This window comes from Carex rostrata, chromosome 4, assembly GCF_964058835.1.
Source record: "Carex rostrata chromosome 4, lpCarRost1.2, whole genome shotgun sequence".
Lineage (NCBI taxonomy): Eukaryota > Viridiplantae > Streptophyta > Magnoliopsida > Poales > Cyperaceae > Carex > Carex rostrata.
The window spans coordinates 7014625-7035159 of record NC_135921.1 but is presented as its reverse complement, the minus strand read 5'-3'; the positions used below and the strand labels follow the sequence as shown (position 1 = coordinate 7035159).

The 20535-nt window shown below is 33.0% G+C and overlaps 1 protein-coding gene across 2 annotated transcripts; it reads right to left on the bottom strand.

The window, feature by feature from the left end:
* Window positions 1-7274: 7274 nt before the first annotated feature.
* LOC144552931 (cysteine-rich receptor-like protein kinase 6) lies at window positions 7275-12354 on the bottom strand. 2 transcript variants are annotated; one of them, XM_078300974.1, is made up of 9 exons: window positions 12025-12354; window positions 11324-11644; window positions 10838-11018; window positions 10128-10259; window positions 9874-10007; window positions 9290-9500; window positions 8820-9057; window positions 8219-8369; window positions 7275-7737 (listed from the first exon to the last, which is right to left on the bottom strand). In XM_078300974.1, the coding sequence occupies exons 1-9, from the start codon at window positions 12337-12339 to the stop codon at window positions 7432-7434; spliced, it is 1989 nt and encodes a 662-aa protein (XP_078157100.1). In that variant the 5' UTR covers window positions 12340-12354; the 3' UTR covers window positions 7275-7431. The 2 variants fall into 2 exon arrangements, with proteins under 2 accessions (XP_078157100.1, XP_078157102.1); XM_078300976.1 differs by having other exon boundaries at window positions 11324-11657; window positions 12025-12126.
* Window positions 12355-20535: the final 8181 nt, after the last annotated feature.

The window sequence follows — 20535 nt, the reverse complement described above, 5'->3', positions numbered from 1 at the left end:
TGGAAGATGTCAGCTGTTTGTGGGGCTTATCTGTCACCGGTACAATATTTTTTGCTGCTAATTTAAAATTTTGTTATTAAATGAAATTTTGTACTAGTATAATTTTATTTAACATCTATGTTTACAGGGAAGACTATCTCTGGATGTACTGACGATAATTGGTCACAATTGATCCTAGATTGCCTAGGACAGGAAGTGTATGATGGTTACGAATGGGATGATAATGATTTTTATCATAAAAAGGTGGAGAATAAGGGTGAACCCAATGAGAAAGTAACAATTTTACAAAACTATGTGCGTCTTGCATGGTTGAGAAAAAAATTTGCAAATACGGATTTAGATGAAGTGGAGGACCAGGATGTTATCGATCAGCACACACGAGCATATGCTATGGAGTTGTTCGGGACTATAATGTTTCCCGATTCGAATTCAAGCTCCGTTCGATTAATGTATTTACAATTTCTGGAGGATTTGGGACCTCGAGGTCAGAATTATTACAACTGGGGAGGTGCTGTACTAGCATGCCTATATCGGGAGTTGTCACGGGCATGCAGATATAAAGCAAGTTCAATTAATGGTCCATTACTACTGCTGCAGATGTGGTCTTGGACCCGATTTCCTATAGGCCGGCCCAGACCACATGATTTACCATCTGACAACGAACCAGTGGATGAGAGACGGGCTTATGGAGCAAAATGGACTATTCCGCATCGATGGAATAGTAACCCTAAGAAAGGTACATTTGAATAATAAATATTATGTTTTTCCATATAAGTATGTGTTGAATGTACACTTATAATTGTCATGTGTTTCCAACTTAGGCACATCGCATTATCGGGATCAGTTTGAGCGTTTGAAGTCCAATGTTGTCAATTGGACGCCGTACAGAGGTTACGAAAACATAATGCACTGGCACTGGATAAGAGACCAGGCGTTCTTTCCATGCCGCGTGTGGTGCATCCATTTCTGGGAGGTAGAGTATCACCTTCCCGAGAGGGTTTTCCGAGAGTTCGGATTCTTTCAGGCAATTCCTCCGCCGGCTCCGCCAGCCTTCAGCTTACTTGAGGATATCCGCAAATGGACACGAGGACGAGGGTTGTTTGGAGACGGAACCTCTGTGGACTGGAGCAAACATTTTCACCAATTTATCGTGGAACCTCCCCAAAATTTTACACGGCGTTCTGAACATGGACAAGTTTACCCTTATCTTCCAGATAGGTACGGTTAAATCCTGTCTACTTTACAAGCAATACTGTAACAATTGTGCTCGTCTGGGTTTGTTGCAATTGTCCAATTTCCCGTCTCAGTGGTTTTTGCGTACACCCTCCATGGACACCCCTCTGCTCTACATACAACTACATAACCAGTACGATTGGTATATTGTTGTTGTAATTCTAAGTTATTATTTAGGGCAAATGCACCCAACTGGGATTTAAGATCGGCTTTGGAGTCAAACATCTGTCCCACTGAAAATTGACCGTCAATTCTGGGTGGATAACCAAAAAATGCTTCATCCTTATATGGCATCGGCACATCGTCATTAAATGCCGGAAAAGGATGCTGCAATCCTCGATTAATAAAGGGAATAGAATTTACCCACTCCTTCATTACATCTTGCATTCTAATTTGATCCTCCATTTCAGCCATATCATCTTCCCCGACAGCTGAGCCACCAAGGTCAGAGTTTGTGTCTGAGCTAGAGTTTGTGTCTGAGCTAGTATTATTATTCATCTCGTTAAAACGAGTTACCAAATCATCCAATATCGGTATTTCGGGTGGGTCATCATAATATATGGGTGAATCAGACACCGTTGTGTCTCTACTACTTCCAGGTACACTACCCGGATATGGGTCATAATTGGTATGACTATCAACTGGTACTGACTCAACCACTAAATCAAGAAGTTTAAAATTCAGTACCGGAGTGGCATATTCAAGCATCATGTGCCATATCGTTTCCTCGTCCACGCTAAATAACTGGTATTTTTCTGCTGAGCCAGGTGGTGCCGTGTTCAAACGAGCCTTGATTGTCAGATCGAACTGACTAGGGAGCAAATGAATGCTAACATATATATGTTTTCTTAGCTCATGAAGACTGGTTGAATTAGTAACAGGAAATGTGCAGGTCGGTGCGTCTGAAATTTCGCGTCCATAATAAACATTTATTATCACTTGAGACATTATCTGAACAAAAAAAATTCATAATCAATAATCGATATCATTTTCAATTTTACAACCTAAAATATGATCGTCATTGAAAAAATAAACTTACTACAATTACTTATACTACAAAAAGAAAAAATTATACATAAACCATTTATTTATACTACAATTACTACATAAATCATAAATAAATAATCCAAAAATTACTACATTCATCTACACTAAAAAAAACTACATGCATATACACTAAAAAAAACTACATGCATATACACTAAAAAAAACTACATGCACATAAACCATGCATCTACATAAAACATGCAAATAAATAAATCATCCAACAATTACTACAATTACACTAAAGAAACCTACATAAGCAATTTATTCTACTCATTTATTCATAATTGCATATTATTTATCAAAAATAAAAGAATCAAATACATACCTAATGAAATTTGTAGATCTGAAGCTCTTTTTGTTCCTCTTTCAAAAATATATAAACTTATGTAATTAAAAAAAATAAACACACTAATTATGAGAGTACAAAAAAAAATTAAACTGAAGGAAGGAAGGAAGAAAGAAAAAAGAGAGAAGATGAAAAAAGTGGGGAAGAGATGCACTGACTCGACAAGGAAGAAGTAGGAGGTAATCGTGCCAAGGAAACAAATAGGGACCGGACCGTGGGGTTCCCACGGTCTTGAGATATATTCATCAAGACCGGACCGTTCCCACGGTCTTGATTTCAATTTAGGTGGACCGTGGGAATCACACGGTCTGGAAATCAAAAAAAAAAAATTGCGGATCTTCTGTGGTAATTTTCGTGCAGGTGTGAAGAAATCCAAAAAAAAAAAAAAAAAAAAAAATTTCGCAAGACCGTGAGAAGCACACGGTCTGGAAAAAAAAAAAATTGCCAGACCGTGAGATTCCCACGGTTCTTATGGTTTTTGAAAAAAAAAAAGTAATCTTATTGGTTCCCTAAAAATTATTTTTTTAATTATGGTTTCTGAAAAAAATCCAGAAAACAGTTGCCAGTTCCCCTTCATATCTGCTGACTGCAGATTGTAGTCCGTGTTTTATGGGCTGAGATCCAAATTCTCTCTGTGTAGCGAGTTATCGACATCATAATTCAAAGCTTAATTGCATACTGCACCAATGTAGATATGTTAATTGGCCACTGAAAATCCAGTAGCTATCTGAAGGTTCCAGCTGGAGTACGAATTCGTATCCTCTGAGATATCTTAAACTTTGCGTGACTTTATGAAAAATCCTAACCGTTTAAAGACGTTATGCACGAATCTCAAAGCCTACATGACACTGACCCCCTACATCACCCCCGAATAGGCACCGGACACGTCGGTCACGCAAAAGTTGAGATATCTCAGAGGATACGCACTCGCTGGAGTACAGGGAAACAGAGAATTGGGTCTCATGTGTGGGTTCGTATGATCGTATCTACTGCTTTTACTAGGGGTTTGCTCTCGGGTAGGGTACGGGTACCTCGGGTATACCTGGGACGAGTAGTCGGGTAGGGCGGGTACGGGTAGGACGGGTAGAACGGGTACGGGTAGGTCGGGTAGGTTTTTAAAAAAGTGTACCCTACCCGTTTCAAATCCGTGCCCGTCTCAGGTAACGGGTACGGGTAGTTGGGTAGGGCGGGTAGGGTACAGGTATTTTTTTTTTTTTTTAGTTTTTTTCGTTTTTTAATACTGTTTTTTCTGTTTTTAATACTATTTTTTTCGGCGGCAAAATAATTTTGAATTTTAAATTTAAAAAAAACGGGTAAAGGTACACGGGTAAAGTTGGTCGGGTAAACGGGTGCGGGTAAAACGGGTGCGGGTAGGCGGGTTTCGAGTACGGGTTGGGCAGGTTTTTTTCCCGAATCATTGAGTCAGGTCCGTCTCAAACCCGTACCCGTGTACCCGTTTACCCGCCTATACCCGGGCACGGATACGGGTACCTCGGGTAACGGGTACGGGCCGGGTAAAACGGGTATTAGCAATCCACTAGCTTTTACTGATGAAGAACAGGACTCTGATTTGATGTCATCTCAATCCTCCAAAATCCGGTTACTAAATAACTAGACCATGGCATGATTTTCGGTTATTTAGTCATCGGACCAAGAAAATTAACTCAGTGATTTAATTACTGGAAAGCATGCCTTGGTCTGGTTATTTAGTAACCGGAAGGGACAATTTTCAAAATCTCACGAAAAAGTGGGTAGATTGTGTAATTTTAAAATAATTTTGGGTATTAATAAAAATTTCGGCTGATAGGGTTAGTTAGATCTTACCACATTTTATGTTTATTATCAATGTATAGCATGGTTAGAAGAAACGAGCAGAGTAACTTAATTCAGAAATTTCACTATTTTAGTAGATGTCAAATAAGGCTTTGAGAAAATTGAAATCTGAGATAGAGTGGTAGAACAATTAGCTAGGAGAAAAAAGATTCTAAGATTGTAGTTACTTAAAGATCAAAAATTCAAGCTCCACTCACGACTTTGTAGCTTCTGTGGAGCTTTTATTTTTTAAATAAAATTGAAATTCACAAATATTTTGACGAGATTTAAAGTCCGTAGAATACAATACTTTGTAGCCTCAGCTATTCGGTAAACATCTTAAAAGGAAGGGGGCATAACACAGAGGGTGGGACTTTTACATCCTGTTTGGATGGAGAGTAGAGGAAGGAATGGGAGGTAAATAATAGAATGGAATAGAAAGAAAGAAAGATTAACATATCTAACTTTTTCATGTTTGGATGATTAATGAGAAAAAATAAATTTAACTTTCATTTCCATCTTATTTCTTGTTTGGTTGATTAAAATTTAGGAGGTTAATAAGAAATTCGGTGACTGTTGTAGATTTGAGGAAAAAAAATCTTGTATGAGAATTATACATGTAAGATATAGAGTTGAACATTTGTGTTATTTTTTCTAAAAATATTTGTAACAAAATTTATTTTCATCCGTTACATCCCAATTTGGGAGGAAAGCCGATTCTATTAATTATAATGATACAAGGTTAAACCATTCATCTCCTGTATCATTCACCTCCGACATAATTTTATCAACCAAACATGATTCAACTGAAAATTTTTGTTCATTTCCATTCCCTCCCTCTACTCTCCATCCAAACAAGGTGTTATTCAAAATCTTTTTTTTTTTTAAAAGCCTAAATCGTCCGATTCATTTTTAAACCCGCACAAATAATTTAAGTTTATAAGATCATTTAAATTTATTAAGTTCTAAATCAATTCATACAAATTATGTCGCACATCACACAATTTAGATTGGACTTTGAATAAAATATGCCCAAAGGTTTTGAACAAAAAAACCGTTCAGAAAGCGAAACTTAATTTATTCTCATTCACTCATTCCATTGCGATACTTTTTAATTTTATTTTTTGTTAGTTTCCTATTCATAAAAAAATCCGCGTTTCCCAGCTCTATTTTCCTTTTCTTTCTTTCTTTCTTTCTTTTTCCGATTTCATTTTTTTGTGGACAAAACCCTGTTGTCACACATGAAATAAAGGGCAACTTGTTAGGCTAGGCCAACTGAGCGTTCAAAATTGTCGCCGGAGACTTCTGCGTTCAAAGCGCATGTAAAGATCGACACGTTTTTCTATTTTGGACCTATACTTTTATACACGTATTTGTGGTATTTTTATTATTTATACGTAAGAAAAGTTCACATATTTTTCGTAAAAGGTCCCCGAAGTTATATAAGCATGCAAATTATTAAAGCAAAATTATTTTTAAATTTGTGTATATAGCATATATGTATATATGATTTTTTATATAATTTACCGTAAAATTATAATTTCTATGTTTGACATCATAGTTCGAAAGTTTGAATCTGCTCCTAATCAATTTAAGGGACTTTTTTTTTCAGAGTTATTATCTCATTTTTATGGACACAACACAAAGAGTTCAATATTAAATAGATTTTTTTAACATCGTGATAATAGTCTATTTTTTTTTCGAAAGTAATTATAATCTTCTTCAAAAATAATATTATCCAATAAAATTACATAAGAATCTGACACGGGAACATTTTGTCAGCATTACTATAATTTTGCCACTCAGAATTTTTTTCATATTCTCAAGCATCCGTATGACCATAAGTACTCCATAACTAGCTAGCTAGTTACCAGAAAAATAATTATCTTTGAAACAAATCTTATGTTGGTTTTCTGAAATTTAATAAAAAGAACTGTGCGTATCAAGAAATTAACATCTAAAGCTTCTATTGGGAGATGTAAATAACTTTTTCTTATTCAATATATTGACAGTTGGCGCCAACTGTCCTTCAAAACAAAAAACATCTACGTGCTCATAATTTCTAGAAGTAGGTTTTAAGTCCCAGCGAATCTAAATTAAGCAGGTTTGGCTGGTACGCGTGCAGAACAGTGGTCTCGACCCTTGAATGGAACTTAGCGAATGTTATTTAAATTGTTTAATATTTTTTTCTAGTATCATATCACACAAGTTGAATGGCATTTTTCGAGTGAAGAATTATGGTGTTGGATTAAAATATATAAGTGAAAATAACATTTCGAGTAGTAAATTGTATATTTTTTGAAAATATGAATTGGAGGTTTAGCTATCCAGTACATTTTAAACCCCTATGTACTAATATAGATAATTTCTTCATTTTGTAAGTTTCGAACTCATTATCTCTCACATAAAAGTTATGTGATTTTGTCATTAGATCAAAGATAAGTTCTTATGAATTGTATATTAATTGATAGTTTACATAGAAGAACGGATCAAATTAAACCTTAAAAAACAAAAAAAAAAAAACTTTAAAACAAATAGGAGAAACAGAAAGGACGTGGAAGCGTCATTCTGGGTTTTGATGTATGAGTTCAGAATGACTGGCGAAATACATTCATTAATTCAGAAAGTAAGCATAGTGATATTAAACTTCTAAAAACATGGATAGTTTTGTTAAATATTTTAAAAATCATGATAGACAAAAATATTATTTTAATAAGTTATTGTTTTCTTTCTTGACAACTAAGTAATTTAGTTACTAATAAGATAAAAATATAGTGTGTATAAAAATGATGAGCTTAATCAGCTGCACGTTTTACCGTTCACGTTAATTTTAACAACCCTTAATTAATTCAATATAAAACTACACTGAAAATTCACTATTCCTATATTTCAACAACATATATGCAAACTCATATTGTCAAAACCTTAAGATAACATCCCCCTTTTTTTTTGTACAAAGTAGAGAGGAATGAACTTTTTTCTCGACCAGTCATCTATCTCGGCTCAAGTTCTGAAACAGTCAACTCGTTCTTAGACACTGGCACCAAGTTTTTCTGTGATCCATCACTAGAATCACCACCTCGGCTTCTTAGGTAAAATGCCGGCTTTGAAGGTACTTGGAGAGAGACGCTGTTAGTAACAAGCATGATCACCACCTCTGACATGCGGGGTCTATCCTTTACGTCCTCTTGCACACAGAGAAGACCTATATGTATGTACCTGATTCTCTCATTTGTTGGGCAATCCATGATTGGGTTGATTATGTTTGTTATTGTACCCGCTGTCCAGTGCTCCCATGTCTGAAATTCCACCGTTATAATGTTAGATATAGGACTATAAAAAATTTACGTGTGCAAATTACAACTGCATATGAGGCCTCAAAAGTTCCCAAAAAAAAGACGGTTTTAGGCCCTGATCTGTGTTCAAAACATCAAACTAAGCCCCTCTGGTATACTGACATCTCGTAAATAGCCAATTCACCCACTATATATTCTTCCACAATTTGTAGAGAAACAACAATAGACAAGAAGTATTTAGGTTATCTTTTTACAGGAAGCAAGTTAAATAGAAAATTTCAGTTTTTTGTAGGGGTAAACACGATATTAAATGAAAAGGTTTTGATTATATTTCTAATTTTGCAGGGTATTGAATTATTGATGATAATTTGGCACTTACAGCATACAAGAATTAAGTTTGCCATTGTGATATTTTTGGAGCTTACATGAATAATGAATTGTTATTATTACATAAATTCAAGAGAGATGAGTTAAAATTTCTTACAGAGCTGAGGAGGTCTTCACTCAGTTCAGTTTCAAATGTACCACAACATCGTTTCCCAGTAATGATCTCTAAAAGCAAAACACCAAAACTAAACACATCTGACTTGATTGAGTAGCGTCCATGCAGTGCATACTCAGGTGCCATATACCCACTGTATAATTCACATAATAAGAATAATTAAAAGGGATGCCTCATTGTTCCTAAAATTGGCATTTAACATTCATTATTTGGGCCATTTGTAAACATTTATTGGACTAGAGTTATACAAATAAAAAAAGTCCATTAACTGTTGTTAATAATGTTGTGCTTAAGTTTTTTCTTGAGCGGAAACTTTATGCATATCAAGCCAAGTAAATTACTGTTGATTCCGAACTTCTGATCATTTAAATCTGAAGCAGAGTTACAAGTCAAATTACAAAGGGTATGGAGATTCAGTCCATTTGCACCTCATCTGATGTGAGAAGTTTGGTGTTAGCCAGAAAATAAGAAGAACATTTGGTTTGGTGTTGGTAGCTTGGAAATTCTTTTCTAATGGGTCAAGTATGGAAATAAAAAATGAGTTAAGCAAAATGATGATATATATAGATCACAGCGCACTTACAATGTACCTACGACCCGTCTTGTGACATGTACAGTCTGGTCTGCTAGAAACAATCTAGCAAGACCAAAGTCTGAAATTTTAGGATTCATATCAGAATCCAACAAAATATTGCTTGCTTTTAGATCTCTATGTATAATCTTCAGTTGTGATTCTTCATGCAAATACAGGAGTCCTCGGGCAATGCCATTTATTATTGCCATTCTTTTTATCCAGTCCAGTTCTTGCCTTCTTTCATTATCTGTCACATAATGCCACATGAACGTTAGGGAAAAAAACTTGAGCACTACTTAAATTGATACAGACCAACGAGTTTATCACCAAATCTCACAAGTCAAACTTGAACCCTTAAGTTGCCAGTAATACTTTTTATTTTATGTAGTTTGACTTTATTTTACTCTACTTTTTTCAATGAATATCAATGATAAATATGAAGAAAAGAATTGACGTAAACAGATTAGAATTTTGGTTACCAAAAATAAAGGTGTCAAGGCTTCTATTTGGAAGAAACTCATAAACAAGAAGCTTCTCTTGTCCTTCCAGGCAAACACCTAGGACTCGTACCAGATTCTTGTGTCTAAGCTTTGCAACTATAACTAGCTCATTTTTCAATTCTTCTAATCCTTGAGCAGAGCTTTGGGAAAGCCTCTTTACTGCTACCTCTTGCCCGTTTGGAAGTGTGCCCTGAATGATGCAGTTAGACATAGAATTACAAATGTGATGACAATTACAAAAAAAGTTAAAACTAATCAAAATTGCAAACAATGTACATTAAAAATGTAGTTAAATGTTTTTCATTTATGTCTACAGTTCAGAATTTCCAATTTATGTTCAATGACATTTTTAATATTTAATTATGCCTGTTTAATAATTCTTGAGTAAAAAAAGGACTGAATTTGGGTAATATATATTGCTGCTAATGACATATTTAAGATAAAATGGTCAGAACCAAAAGTAGGAAAATTCTTCCTTCATGGAGTAAAACATGAAAAAATGTTACTATATGGATAATTTCACAATTTTTAATGAAGTTCAAAGATTGCCAGTGTAGAAGTACCTTATAAACAGCACCAAATCCACCTTCACCCAGTTTATTAGATTCATTAAAGTTTGATGTGGCAGCTTTCAGTGTAGAAAGACCAATAAGAAATGATTCAATGTTTTCTTTGTTCATCTCAGAATTGATCATTTCTGAAAACAATGAAAAACAGTAAATAAATTTCAGTTATGTAATAAAATCTAACAATATAAAGGAGTGGTATACAGTTATGTAATAATAAATGTTTTTGTGAACTAAATTTATTAACTTACCAGATAGAAATGTTTTTCTTCCATGGGATCGCTTCTTATATAAAGAAAAACAAAATATTGCTAATAATAATACAGCAGCTACCACAGGAATAGTAATGGCAAGAGCTTTAACATTGCTTTTCTTCTTACTACCTGCATATTATCAAATGATTGCTTCAAAAATTGGAAGGGGAAGCATACTGACACCACACTTATCAGGACTATAAGTTATCAGGTCATTGCTAGAGACAATTTGACATATAGGACCACCTGATTTAGGAATTACAGATTAAAGGCCAGTGAGGTCCACCTAATTTATCAGTTGCACAGAATTGGAAATTTGTGAAACCATGTATTTGACATCAGTTGAAGTTGATGCGATGAAGTTATAAAACACATGCTTTTTGTGCTACAAATCGAAGTCTTCATGTTTTCTGTCAATACATGTTTCACAAATTTCCAATCCTGTGCAACTCATTACCTATCCAAATTGTCCTCTAACTGATGCAACTTGCAAATTATCACACGATGGACAAAATTATTTCTTATAATACTATGTCTATCTATTAATTTTCTAGATCTTTGTCAAGTAAATGGTCATTAAACTTATATTGAAAAAACAATGCAATGATGCATTATCATACTCATCTAATCTAATTGGTGATGTAATGCTTGATGTAGACAAAAATAAACAGATGGTCCTTGCATTAAACACATGTTTGACCACTTACTTTTATTTATTGCAGGTGGCGATACTTGGTAGGATAATGTTCCATCAATCCGTACCATGTCAGGACCTTGATAGAAAGTATCCACCTCATACCTGATATTACAATGTATACCAATTGTTCTTCCCCCGATTCTTCCACTAACAAACTTAGGAAAGTCATCAATTAGGTGTTGAATACAATCCTGGAAAAATATATCGATATATTTTAGTTTCAATTTTTTTTTAAATTGTTCTGTGTCAGGGCAACAACACTGATTTAATATATGGCCACAATAAAATGATAAATGCCATGCCGACCTGCCCTTAGTGACACCGAAGTTATCAGGTCTGTAACATGATATTTAAATACTATTAGTCGGTAATATATAATTACAGTATGACATCATATTTGGATCCACATGTACCAGACATGAGTAACAGCAACACTAATGTGCAAGGTACATCAAAGTGAAAATCTTTTCATATTACCATGCCTAACGAATCATACCTGGCACTGGGACTTGGTCATATCAGGGGTGCACTGCACAAGACCATAGATGGCAGGATACTCTGTTGAGAAATTTGTAGCAACTCCTGTAGCAAATAATTTGGTTGAGTTGTTGACGGCCCATGATTTCATCTCTGACATAAGTTGGAGGACTGCCCTGTCAAACCGGGCGGGGTCCACAGTAACATTTTTTCTATTGACCAGGGGCTGATATGGTGAGTTGGCTAATGAGGAGAGGAAATACTGGCTCGAGAAATACATATAGCAACTATTGTACCACAACCATGCCGTCTTATAGTATGGGCAATAATCCAATATATCCTGAAATTTTTATCTGAAGTCGCATTAATTATATCTAATTTATTCTTATTTTGAATTACCAAGGAACAGCTCGAGTTTTTACTCTTATTCGAATTGGACTAGTTTGAATGAAATACCTATAAAGCCTTTTACTATTTCTTAGACAGCAGATTAATTGGTGTATATTTGCTTGATTTCACCTGATATGAAAAATAAGAACAATTTGATTTACCTGATATCCAACTTATTCTATTCTTGAGAAGAACAGACTGGATTGTAAGAAATTAGAATTTAATATGTGATTGTAAACAACCTTATCATTATAAAATTGCAATGAGAATTAAAAAAAAAAAAAAAGTATTCTTATGAAAGAAACGAACGAATAGTAAAAAGAAATTTACCAACATTCCGTAGAGGCAAGTGGAGCAAGAGGTGGTACTGTAGTCACCACGGCAGAGGGCAATACCTGTCACCTTATCTGGCACTGCACCAACGGTACCAGCCGCGAAACCATTACCAGTAGAATTGGAGCGCAAAGCTGAGAAGAGAAGGTTAAGGTTGGACTGGTACGTGCTGTTGTTCGTGTAGTTACCTGTACTGATATCGCCATTGTCACAAACGTAAAAGACGTATTCTGTGGGATGCGGTTCTTCAATTGCATTGCCTGGTGCATGGAGGTAAAAGATGAGAAGAAAGAAAAACGCTAAGGAATGCATCGGATATGGTAGTGTATTATTTCTTATTTTGGTTCTAAAATCAATATGGAGAGAGAAAATGGCCGATCGATGGAGTGTTCTTTCTTCTTCTTTTTTGCTTCAGGTGTGTTCTTTCTTTTTCTGGATTTAGAGGGAGTGTCGTCTCTCTCTCTCTTGAAACCTTGCCAGAGGCGGAAATAAATCTGCCGTGATTCCAATGGAATAACAGGGTCCTGTTATTCCGATCTCAACCATTCCATTTCATTGAGATTCGTGTGTCAAATGTTTCTTCATTAAGATTCGCGCATGGAAAACTTTGAATGATTGAGATCGGAATAACAGGAACCTGTTATTCCATTGGAATCACGGCAGATTTATTTCCGGCGGCTGCCAAATTGGAATTTTTTTTATAAACCATAATTAAGAAAATTATTTTTACTAAACCAGTATGATTACTTTTATTTTTCAGAAAAATCATAAAGACCGAATAGGCTATTCGCTCTAAAAATTTTACTTTTTTTGGGACCGAATAACCTATTCGGTCCTATGCTATTTCACAATTTTTTGTGGCAGCGTCCATAGAAAATCCGGAAAATACTCAAACCGAGTAAGCCATTTGGTCCCCATTGCACAGACCGAGCATGCCGTTCAATCCCCTTTATATTCGTCTCACTTACCCTTTCGATATCTTGTTATTTTGGTTATTTTGGTTTATCCTCCCCGCATTGTTCACTATAAATTGCACCCAATTAAAATATTTCATTGCAAGTTGAACCAACAAACATACAATTAGGATGTAATATATATATTAAGATTAATCAAGGTCAGAGTTTGTGTTATATCCAAAATTTTAAATCAGATTAATCTACTAAATTAAAAATTTCGCTCAAATTAAACTTTTATTTAGTTAAACGATCATTCAGATTATACCTGATTAAATTAAAATGAAACTAAAAATTTCAAGATATAATCGAGTTATGAAATTAATACATATTGAATTAAGATTTAAAACTAACTATAAGATTTATAAATTAGTTCTAATTTTTCGAAAGGTTCGTAATTTAAAATTAGATACGATTCCCGTTAGATTATTGAAAATATGGTTATTTTAAATTAACATGTATCAGTGATTAAATAAATTGAGTTCTAAAATTTGAAATGTAAGTATACGAATTATTCATAATTCGTACGAATAAATTATAAGATTTACAAATCTCGTTTATTAGGGAATTATAGAGATTTAATTAGATATATTTGTATATATAAATTGATATCAAATTATTCGGATCCTAAATTGAAAAATAATCGTTCGAAATATTCGTACAAATTTAATTATAAAATCTTACGAAGCCTCGATTTAAGTTCTAAATTGAAAGGATAAATTCTAATGAATTTCTAAAATTAGTTATAGTAGTAATTAATTTAATTAGAGACGTAGATTGACGGTTTTATCTTATACTAACGGACATAATTCGGTCCCAATAAAAAACAGCATTAAAATACATCACCACACTAACCACACCAACGGCCGCAGGATTTGGTGTGAAAAGTTGTGAAATAGCATGAGATCGAATAGGCTATTCGGTCCCAAAAAAAGTAAAATATCCAAGCCGAATAGCCTATTCAGTCTTTATGATTTTTCTAAAAAAAAATAATCATACTAATTTAGTAAAAATAATTTTCTTAATTATGATTTATAAAAAAAAATCGCCAAATTGCGCTCTCTCTTTTGATATGTATGTCCTCTCTCTCTTTAAAATAAAGCAATTGGAAAAAAAACAATAGTAGAACGAGTCAATGAGGGGAGTCAAGGAGAGTAGTGGTAAAAACACGTGGGAAATTCGGATCTCGTGATTCATGTAACTCTAATCGCTTTCGTGTAGCTTGACCCACAAAGTTAGGCTGCGTTGTATTTCAAGATAAAGAAAAACGATATCCACGGTGGCAGTTATTTGACACAGGATATCATACATAAGTAACATAACATCTTCTTTTTCACTGAAAAAGACAAGCGTGTACAGTGGGCTACTGTGGGTACTTTGTTTGATCTGAGTGTGAAACAATGGGTACTGATTTTAACATAACTATTTCTTTTATTAACACAATAATTTCAAACTTTTTATGTGTATAGACAATTTTGTCCCTCTTTTATTGTTGCTATAGCTTTGTCTTATTTGATTATGCAATCAATACTTTCTTTATTTTAATAATTATGATTCATTTTATTTTCAAAATCAAAATATTTTTCTCTAGATGTATTTCTTTCCTAAATAACCAAAAACAATAATTAAAATTTAAAACTCATAATAAACAAACTAAAAAATCAATTACCAAAAAGAAAACTTATACTTAAATTAATAGATAATAATTTGTAGATTTTAATAATTGAAATGATCAGATTTAAAGATAAAATTAACAAAAATTACTGTCAAAATTATTTTCAATTAATTGAGTATCATAATTAAAAGTAAGAAGCAATTACATCTATAGGAAATAAAAACGAATCTAAGTGGCAATTGGGATATATTATTTCAAAATTTGACTGGGAACATGGTAAATATTTGTTTCTTATTTCCATATTATAGTATACAATTAGAAGATAATATGAATGAAGGATAACAAATTTAGAAGTTTATATTTAAAAAAAACTTGTTAATTAAAAAAAAGAATACTGCTTGATTGACAAACAAATTGAGGGATAAAATTGTCTTTTTATTAAAATATTTAAAGTTTGTTATGTTAATAATATTTTTTATGGTGTGAATATCAGCACCCGGAAACAATTGGTGATTCATTGGTTTCGTGACTTCGCGGGAATTACTTCTCTGCCACCGATTAAGCCTCGGAAAAATGATATCCTGAAATAAGTTGTCATATTCAAATAATTGAAGGAAGATATGAGATTGCCTTTTTTTTTTTGTAGCATTTCAGAAAATAATGAAATTAATGTACTTGCACATTTTTTTGGGAAGTCAATTTATCTCAGATATGCTATGAACGTAGTATTTTTTTTTTAAGGAAAACCACGCTAGCAAAATCAACCATTTGAGAGAAAAAAAAAATAGCGGTTTTTTAGTAAAGGTTAGAAATCAAATAGTAAACTATTTAATATTCACATAAAAAAAAATTATATGAGTTTTAAACATGTAATTTTTCACACACAGAGTATTATATATCTTTGTCACTAGTGATCTCTGAATTTTGGCCCTACCTGGGTTAGTTAGATCTTGCCGAAATTTTTAAATATACCATTATTCAAAAAATAATAAACCAAAACACTATTTTTCAAAACCCATGCACACAAATAATTTAATTTTATTAAGTTCTAAATCAATTCATACGAATTATGTCGCACATCACATAATTTAGTTTGGACTTTGAATAAAATATGTTCAAAGGTTTTGAAAAAAAAAATGTTCAGAATGCGAAACTTAATTTATTCTCACTCCATTCCGATACTTATTAATTTTATTTTTTTTGTTTGTTTCCTATTCATAAAAAAATCCGCGTTTCCCAGCTCTATTTTCCTTTTCTTTCTTTCTTTCTTTCTTTTTCCGATTTCCTTTTTTTATGGACAAAACCCTATTGTCAAACATGAAATAAAGGGCAACTTGTTAGGCTTAGGTCAACTCATGAGCATTCAAAATTGTCGCCGGAGACTTCTGCGTTCAAAGCGCATGTAAAGATTGACACGTTTTTCTGTTTTGGACCTATACTTTTATACACGTATTTGTGGTATTTTTATTATTTATACGTAAGAAAAGTTCACATATTTTTCGTAAAAGGTCCCGAAGTTATATACGTTGCATGCAAATTTTATTTTTCAATTTGTGTATATAGCATATATGTATATATGATTTTCATATAATTTACCGTAAAATTATAATTTCTGTGTTTGACATCATAGTTCAAAAGTTTGGATATGCCCCTGATCAATTTAAGGCACTTTTTTTTCAGTATTATTATCTCATTTTTATGGACACAAATTAAGAGTTCAATATTAAATAGATTTTTTAACATCTTGATAATAGGCTATATTTTTTAGAAAGTAATTATAATCTTCTTCAAAAATAATATTATAAAATAAAATTGCATAAGAATCTGACACGGGAACATATTGTCAGCATTACTATAATTTTAATAAAAAGAACTGTGCATATCAAAAAGTTAACATCTACGTACTCATAATTTCTAGAAGTAAGTTTTAAGTCCCAGCGAATCTAAGTCAAGCAGGTTTGCCTGATCTACCCGTGCAGAACAGTGATCTCGACCCTTGAATGGAACTTAGCGAGTGTTATTTAAATTGTTTAATCTTTTTTCTAGTATCATATCACACGAGTTGAATGACATTTTTCAAATGAAGAATTATGGTGTTGGATTAAAATATATAAGTGAAAATAACATTTTTCTAATGGTAGTGTTAATGACACCTCTCTTGTCAACATTTTGTCAATTGTCAATTTGCTCGTGGACTATGGAAATTCAAAACTCCACTGAAAGTCTGTGTCTTTATGTGAATTTTATTTTAGAACAAATTGTTGACAAAAAAAGTGCTCATGAGAAGGGGCTGCCCCACAATGGACGGATGTATAATGTGTGGGCTAAACATAGTCGAATCAAGTGTACATCTATTCTGGGAGTGTACTTACTCGATTGCATTCTGGTGGGCACTAATGCGATCACTGCAGAGGTCCTCGCCATCGCAGGTTATAGCTTCTGTAACATTCCGTCACCTCTTGAAAAATTGAATTATTATTATTAATTATGGTTACAAAATTTGTCATAATATAATAGTGGTTATATATCTTTCCTAATGTATTTTGTTTATATTGACACATTAATATGACTTTTTTTTTTTTAAATGTTTCTAAACCAATATAATTTTTATTTAAAAAATTAGAGCTTTTATTTTCTTAGATTCCCTAAACTATGGACTTGGCAACATTATATTTCATATATTAAAATTATATATATATATATATCAAAATTTGAATTGCATAATAACTGAATATTAACTTCAATATCAATGTTATCTCATTAAACTAAAACACTTGAGTTAAAAATCATTTTGATTATTCTCAAATAAAAGGTAATTAATAATTGAATTCTACAATAGATTTAATTTTAGCCGAATGCAAAATTAACATAATTTCCTGGTGGTACAAAAGAAGTAATGCATTCTAATTATTTTGTTTCTTTTATTTAATAATTGAAGAGAGATTTGTGCAACTTAATTAAGGAATTAATTGGTTGTCAATTAAATATTGCATTTCATTTAAAGCAAGAGCCATTCACGCATAGGAAATAATTGATTAATTATTAATTATCGTTATTCGAATAGAGAGGTATATGCAATTTACCATTTTGCACGATTCTTGATTTCCATATAGCAAGCTAGTTTCTAAATCTATAATCTTGCATTGAAATTCAAATTGCAATTTCTCACACATAGACAACTGGATTGAGCAATTGATTTCATTCTATTTTGACCTAATTGCCATTATTTCTAAGGAGCCGTTCAAATAATATAAATATGTATTGCGAATAAAGAAAATGCTCATAATTCATTCTATCATACCTCTCTGTCTCTCTCTCTCTAAATTTGTGTCGGCCGCCAAACAAAGGCAGCAGCCCACCGCAGCCCGGTAGCCATCACAACTCTGTGCGCGTGTTCTAGTTCATACGTCGATTGTGAGGCGCTTCCCCGCCGTACATAATCCGAGGCCGCTGTCCCTACTCCGACCTGCAGCTATCATTCTCTTTTATGTGCGTTCCAAGCTCCCGAGGTAATCCAAGACCGCTAATTAGATTTAAACATTTAAGTTAGTGTTTCGATTTAATTTTATCTCAAATAATAAATATAAATCATAGTTTGAATATTGAGAAATTAGTAAAATTGTGAGTTTAATCTATATTTTGGTCAAGACCCATAATCCGTGAATGAACTATTTTAACTGCACAAAAATATAGTTTGAGTCATTTCTACAGAAATTATAATTCAGTCATTTCTATATTTATGATAATTAATACATTTCATTTTGAAACCCGTAATATGATTTATTACTTTTAATATCTAGACTATCATAATACTTTTTAAAATAAAAGCTTATAATTAAAAATGTGTTCTAAATTGATTTCAAGTATCTTCATAAGTATAATGAATAATATACTCTGGTATTGAGAATTTATTATTGTGTATCTGTTTATTAAAATTATTTAATTTACCTTTTCAAAATTAGATGTTTAAATTTAATGTCTTGGCAAAGGACGAATGAAAAAACTATATTTTCCTACCGTAAATCTTGTAGATTAGTAATTAATTGAGTTTCGACAAATATAAGTTCAGAGAATTCTTTCTACAAATTATAGTAGATTAAAAGATTATTTTCATAACTATAGATATTCGTTATTAATTAGTACTTAGCATATTCTTTTCTGGATTTGTTACTATCGATAATAAAAGTTAAAAGAATTAGGGTTCATGATTTGTAACTATAAAGTTTCAGTTTACTTTTGATTTTACTGTCTCGGCTTCATTAAAAGTCCATATACATATATATATATTATATAATATGATTAAACTAATTAAAGTGTAAGAGTTAGCACCATTAACATTAATATCATGTGAACATCATAATATATAAGTAATATATATATATTAAGGAACCGTAGGAAATGAGAACACGTAGATTTAAAATATTATTAATTAGTGGTATTTGTATTATTTATTAGGTTCAGTTTTTGAAGAATTAGGAGACGTGAGAAACGATCAACGATTTGCTAAACTAACAGGTGCGGGTTTCTTAGACTTTATAAAACTATTTTACTTTCCTATTGTCATTCAATTGTTTCTTATTATTGCATTAGTTAAATTTATGCATGTTGTTGTCGAACCATTCGTATGACTTAAGTAGACACAAATAACTTGCATGAAATGATAGGATTCACATATTGACTAATGGACTTACATGAATAGGATGTGTTGAGCATGGCATGAACTATATGATTGAATAAATGTGTTTTTGAAAAAGAACGAATATGGTAATTGAACAGGGGCCAATATGCTTGCATATTGGGATGTATACATTGGGTTTAGTTTCGACTAGACCCCTCGTTAACGTGACTGTAGGCGAAAGCGGTCCTGTCACGGATGTGATTGTAGGTTGACGCGGTCCCTTTACGGACGTGATCGTAGGCGCAAGCGGTCCTTTCACGGACGTGATTGCAGGCGGAAGCGGTCCTATCACGCCAAGACCTAGCGGCATATGAATTCACCGTCTAGTGAGGCAAACGAACAAGATTAACGGATTTTTCTTTAAATAAATGAAAGTAAATGAAAGTAAATGAATGAAGTAAGTAACAATAGGATATGCATTGCATTAGAAGAAGCATACACATTTTATTTATGTATTTTCATATTTGTGAACATAAGTAAAGGTTTTATAAGCTCTAGGCTGGAACTAAATCCCGCACTGAGAGAAGGTTTGATCTCTCACCCGTTCCACTTTTATGTGGGTTCCAGGTAATTGATACATTGCCACGTGTTGATAAATTGCCACGTGTTGTTTAGTTTTATTTTCATGATTCAATAATTGATACATTGAGCGAGCATGGCAGTACTTGTGTTACTAGCCATGTCCGCCATGATCATTTGTAAAACTCATTTGATTATGAAAAAAAAAAGGTGGTTTTATTTATATTTTTATTAATAATGTATGTGATGTGCACACGCCTTACGTAGAAATACGTGGCGGGTTGTCTCGGGGTGTGACAGCTTCACACGTCGCCTTCTGGATAGCACATTCGCAGGCCTTGGACAAGATACAAAAAAGAGAATGGGACACCGTCTGGACAGCGCGACTTTGGGCTCTTTGGCGGAAAAGGAATAACAGGTTTTTCTCTCAAAAGACAGAGACAATCCGCATTCTTTTAGGCGAGACAATAAGAGACATTCAACAGTGGTTGACATATTGTTAGGGAGCAGAGAAACTTTGTAATTACTTTTGAATTTTTGTGTTTCGTTACTACGGTTTTTTAGTGCCGATGTAAATACTTTTTTTAATCAATGAAAAACTGTAAGATGACCTCTTGCCACCTTACCCTCAAAAAAAAGAAAATAACATTTTTCAGTAATGAATTGTATATTTTTTTGAAATATGAGTTGGGGTCAAGCCATCCAACACATTTCAAACCTCTATGTATTAATATAGATAATTT

Excerpts from the sequence above, each read along its gene's own strand:
- LOC144552931 (XM_078300974.1), bottom strand. The coding sequence starts at position 12,339 with ATGCATTCCTTAGCGTTTTTCTTTCTTCTCATCTTTTACCTCCATGCA. Across the intron at positions 10,260-10,837 it reads GCCACCTGCAATAAATAAAA|GTAGTAAGAAGAAAAGCAAT; the intron begins GTAAGTGGTCAA and ends GATAATATGCAG. Across the intron at positions 10,008-10,127 it reads AAGAAAAACATTTCTATCTG|AAATGATCAATTCTGAGATG; the intron begins GTAAGTTAATAA and ends CATTGTTTTCAG.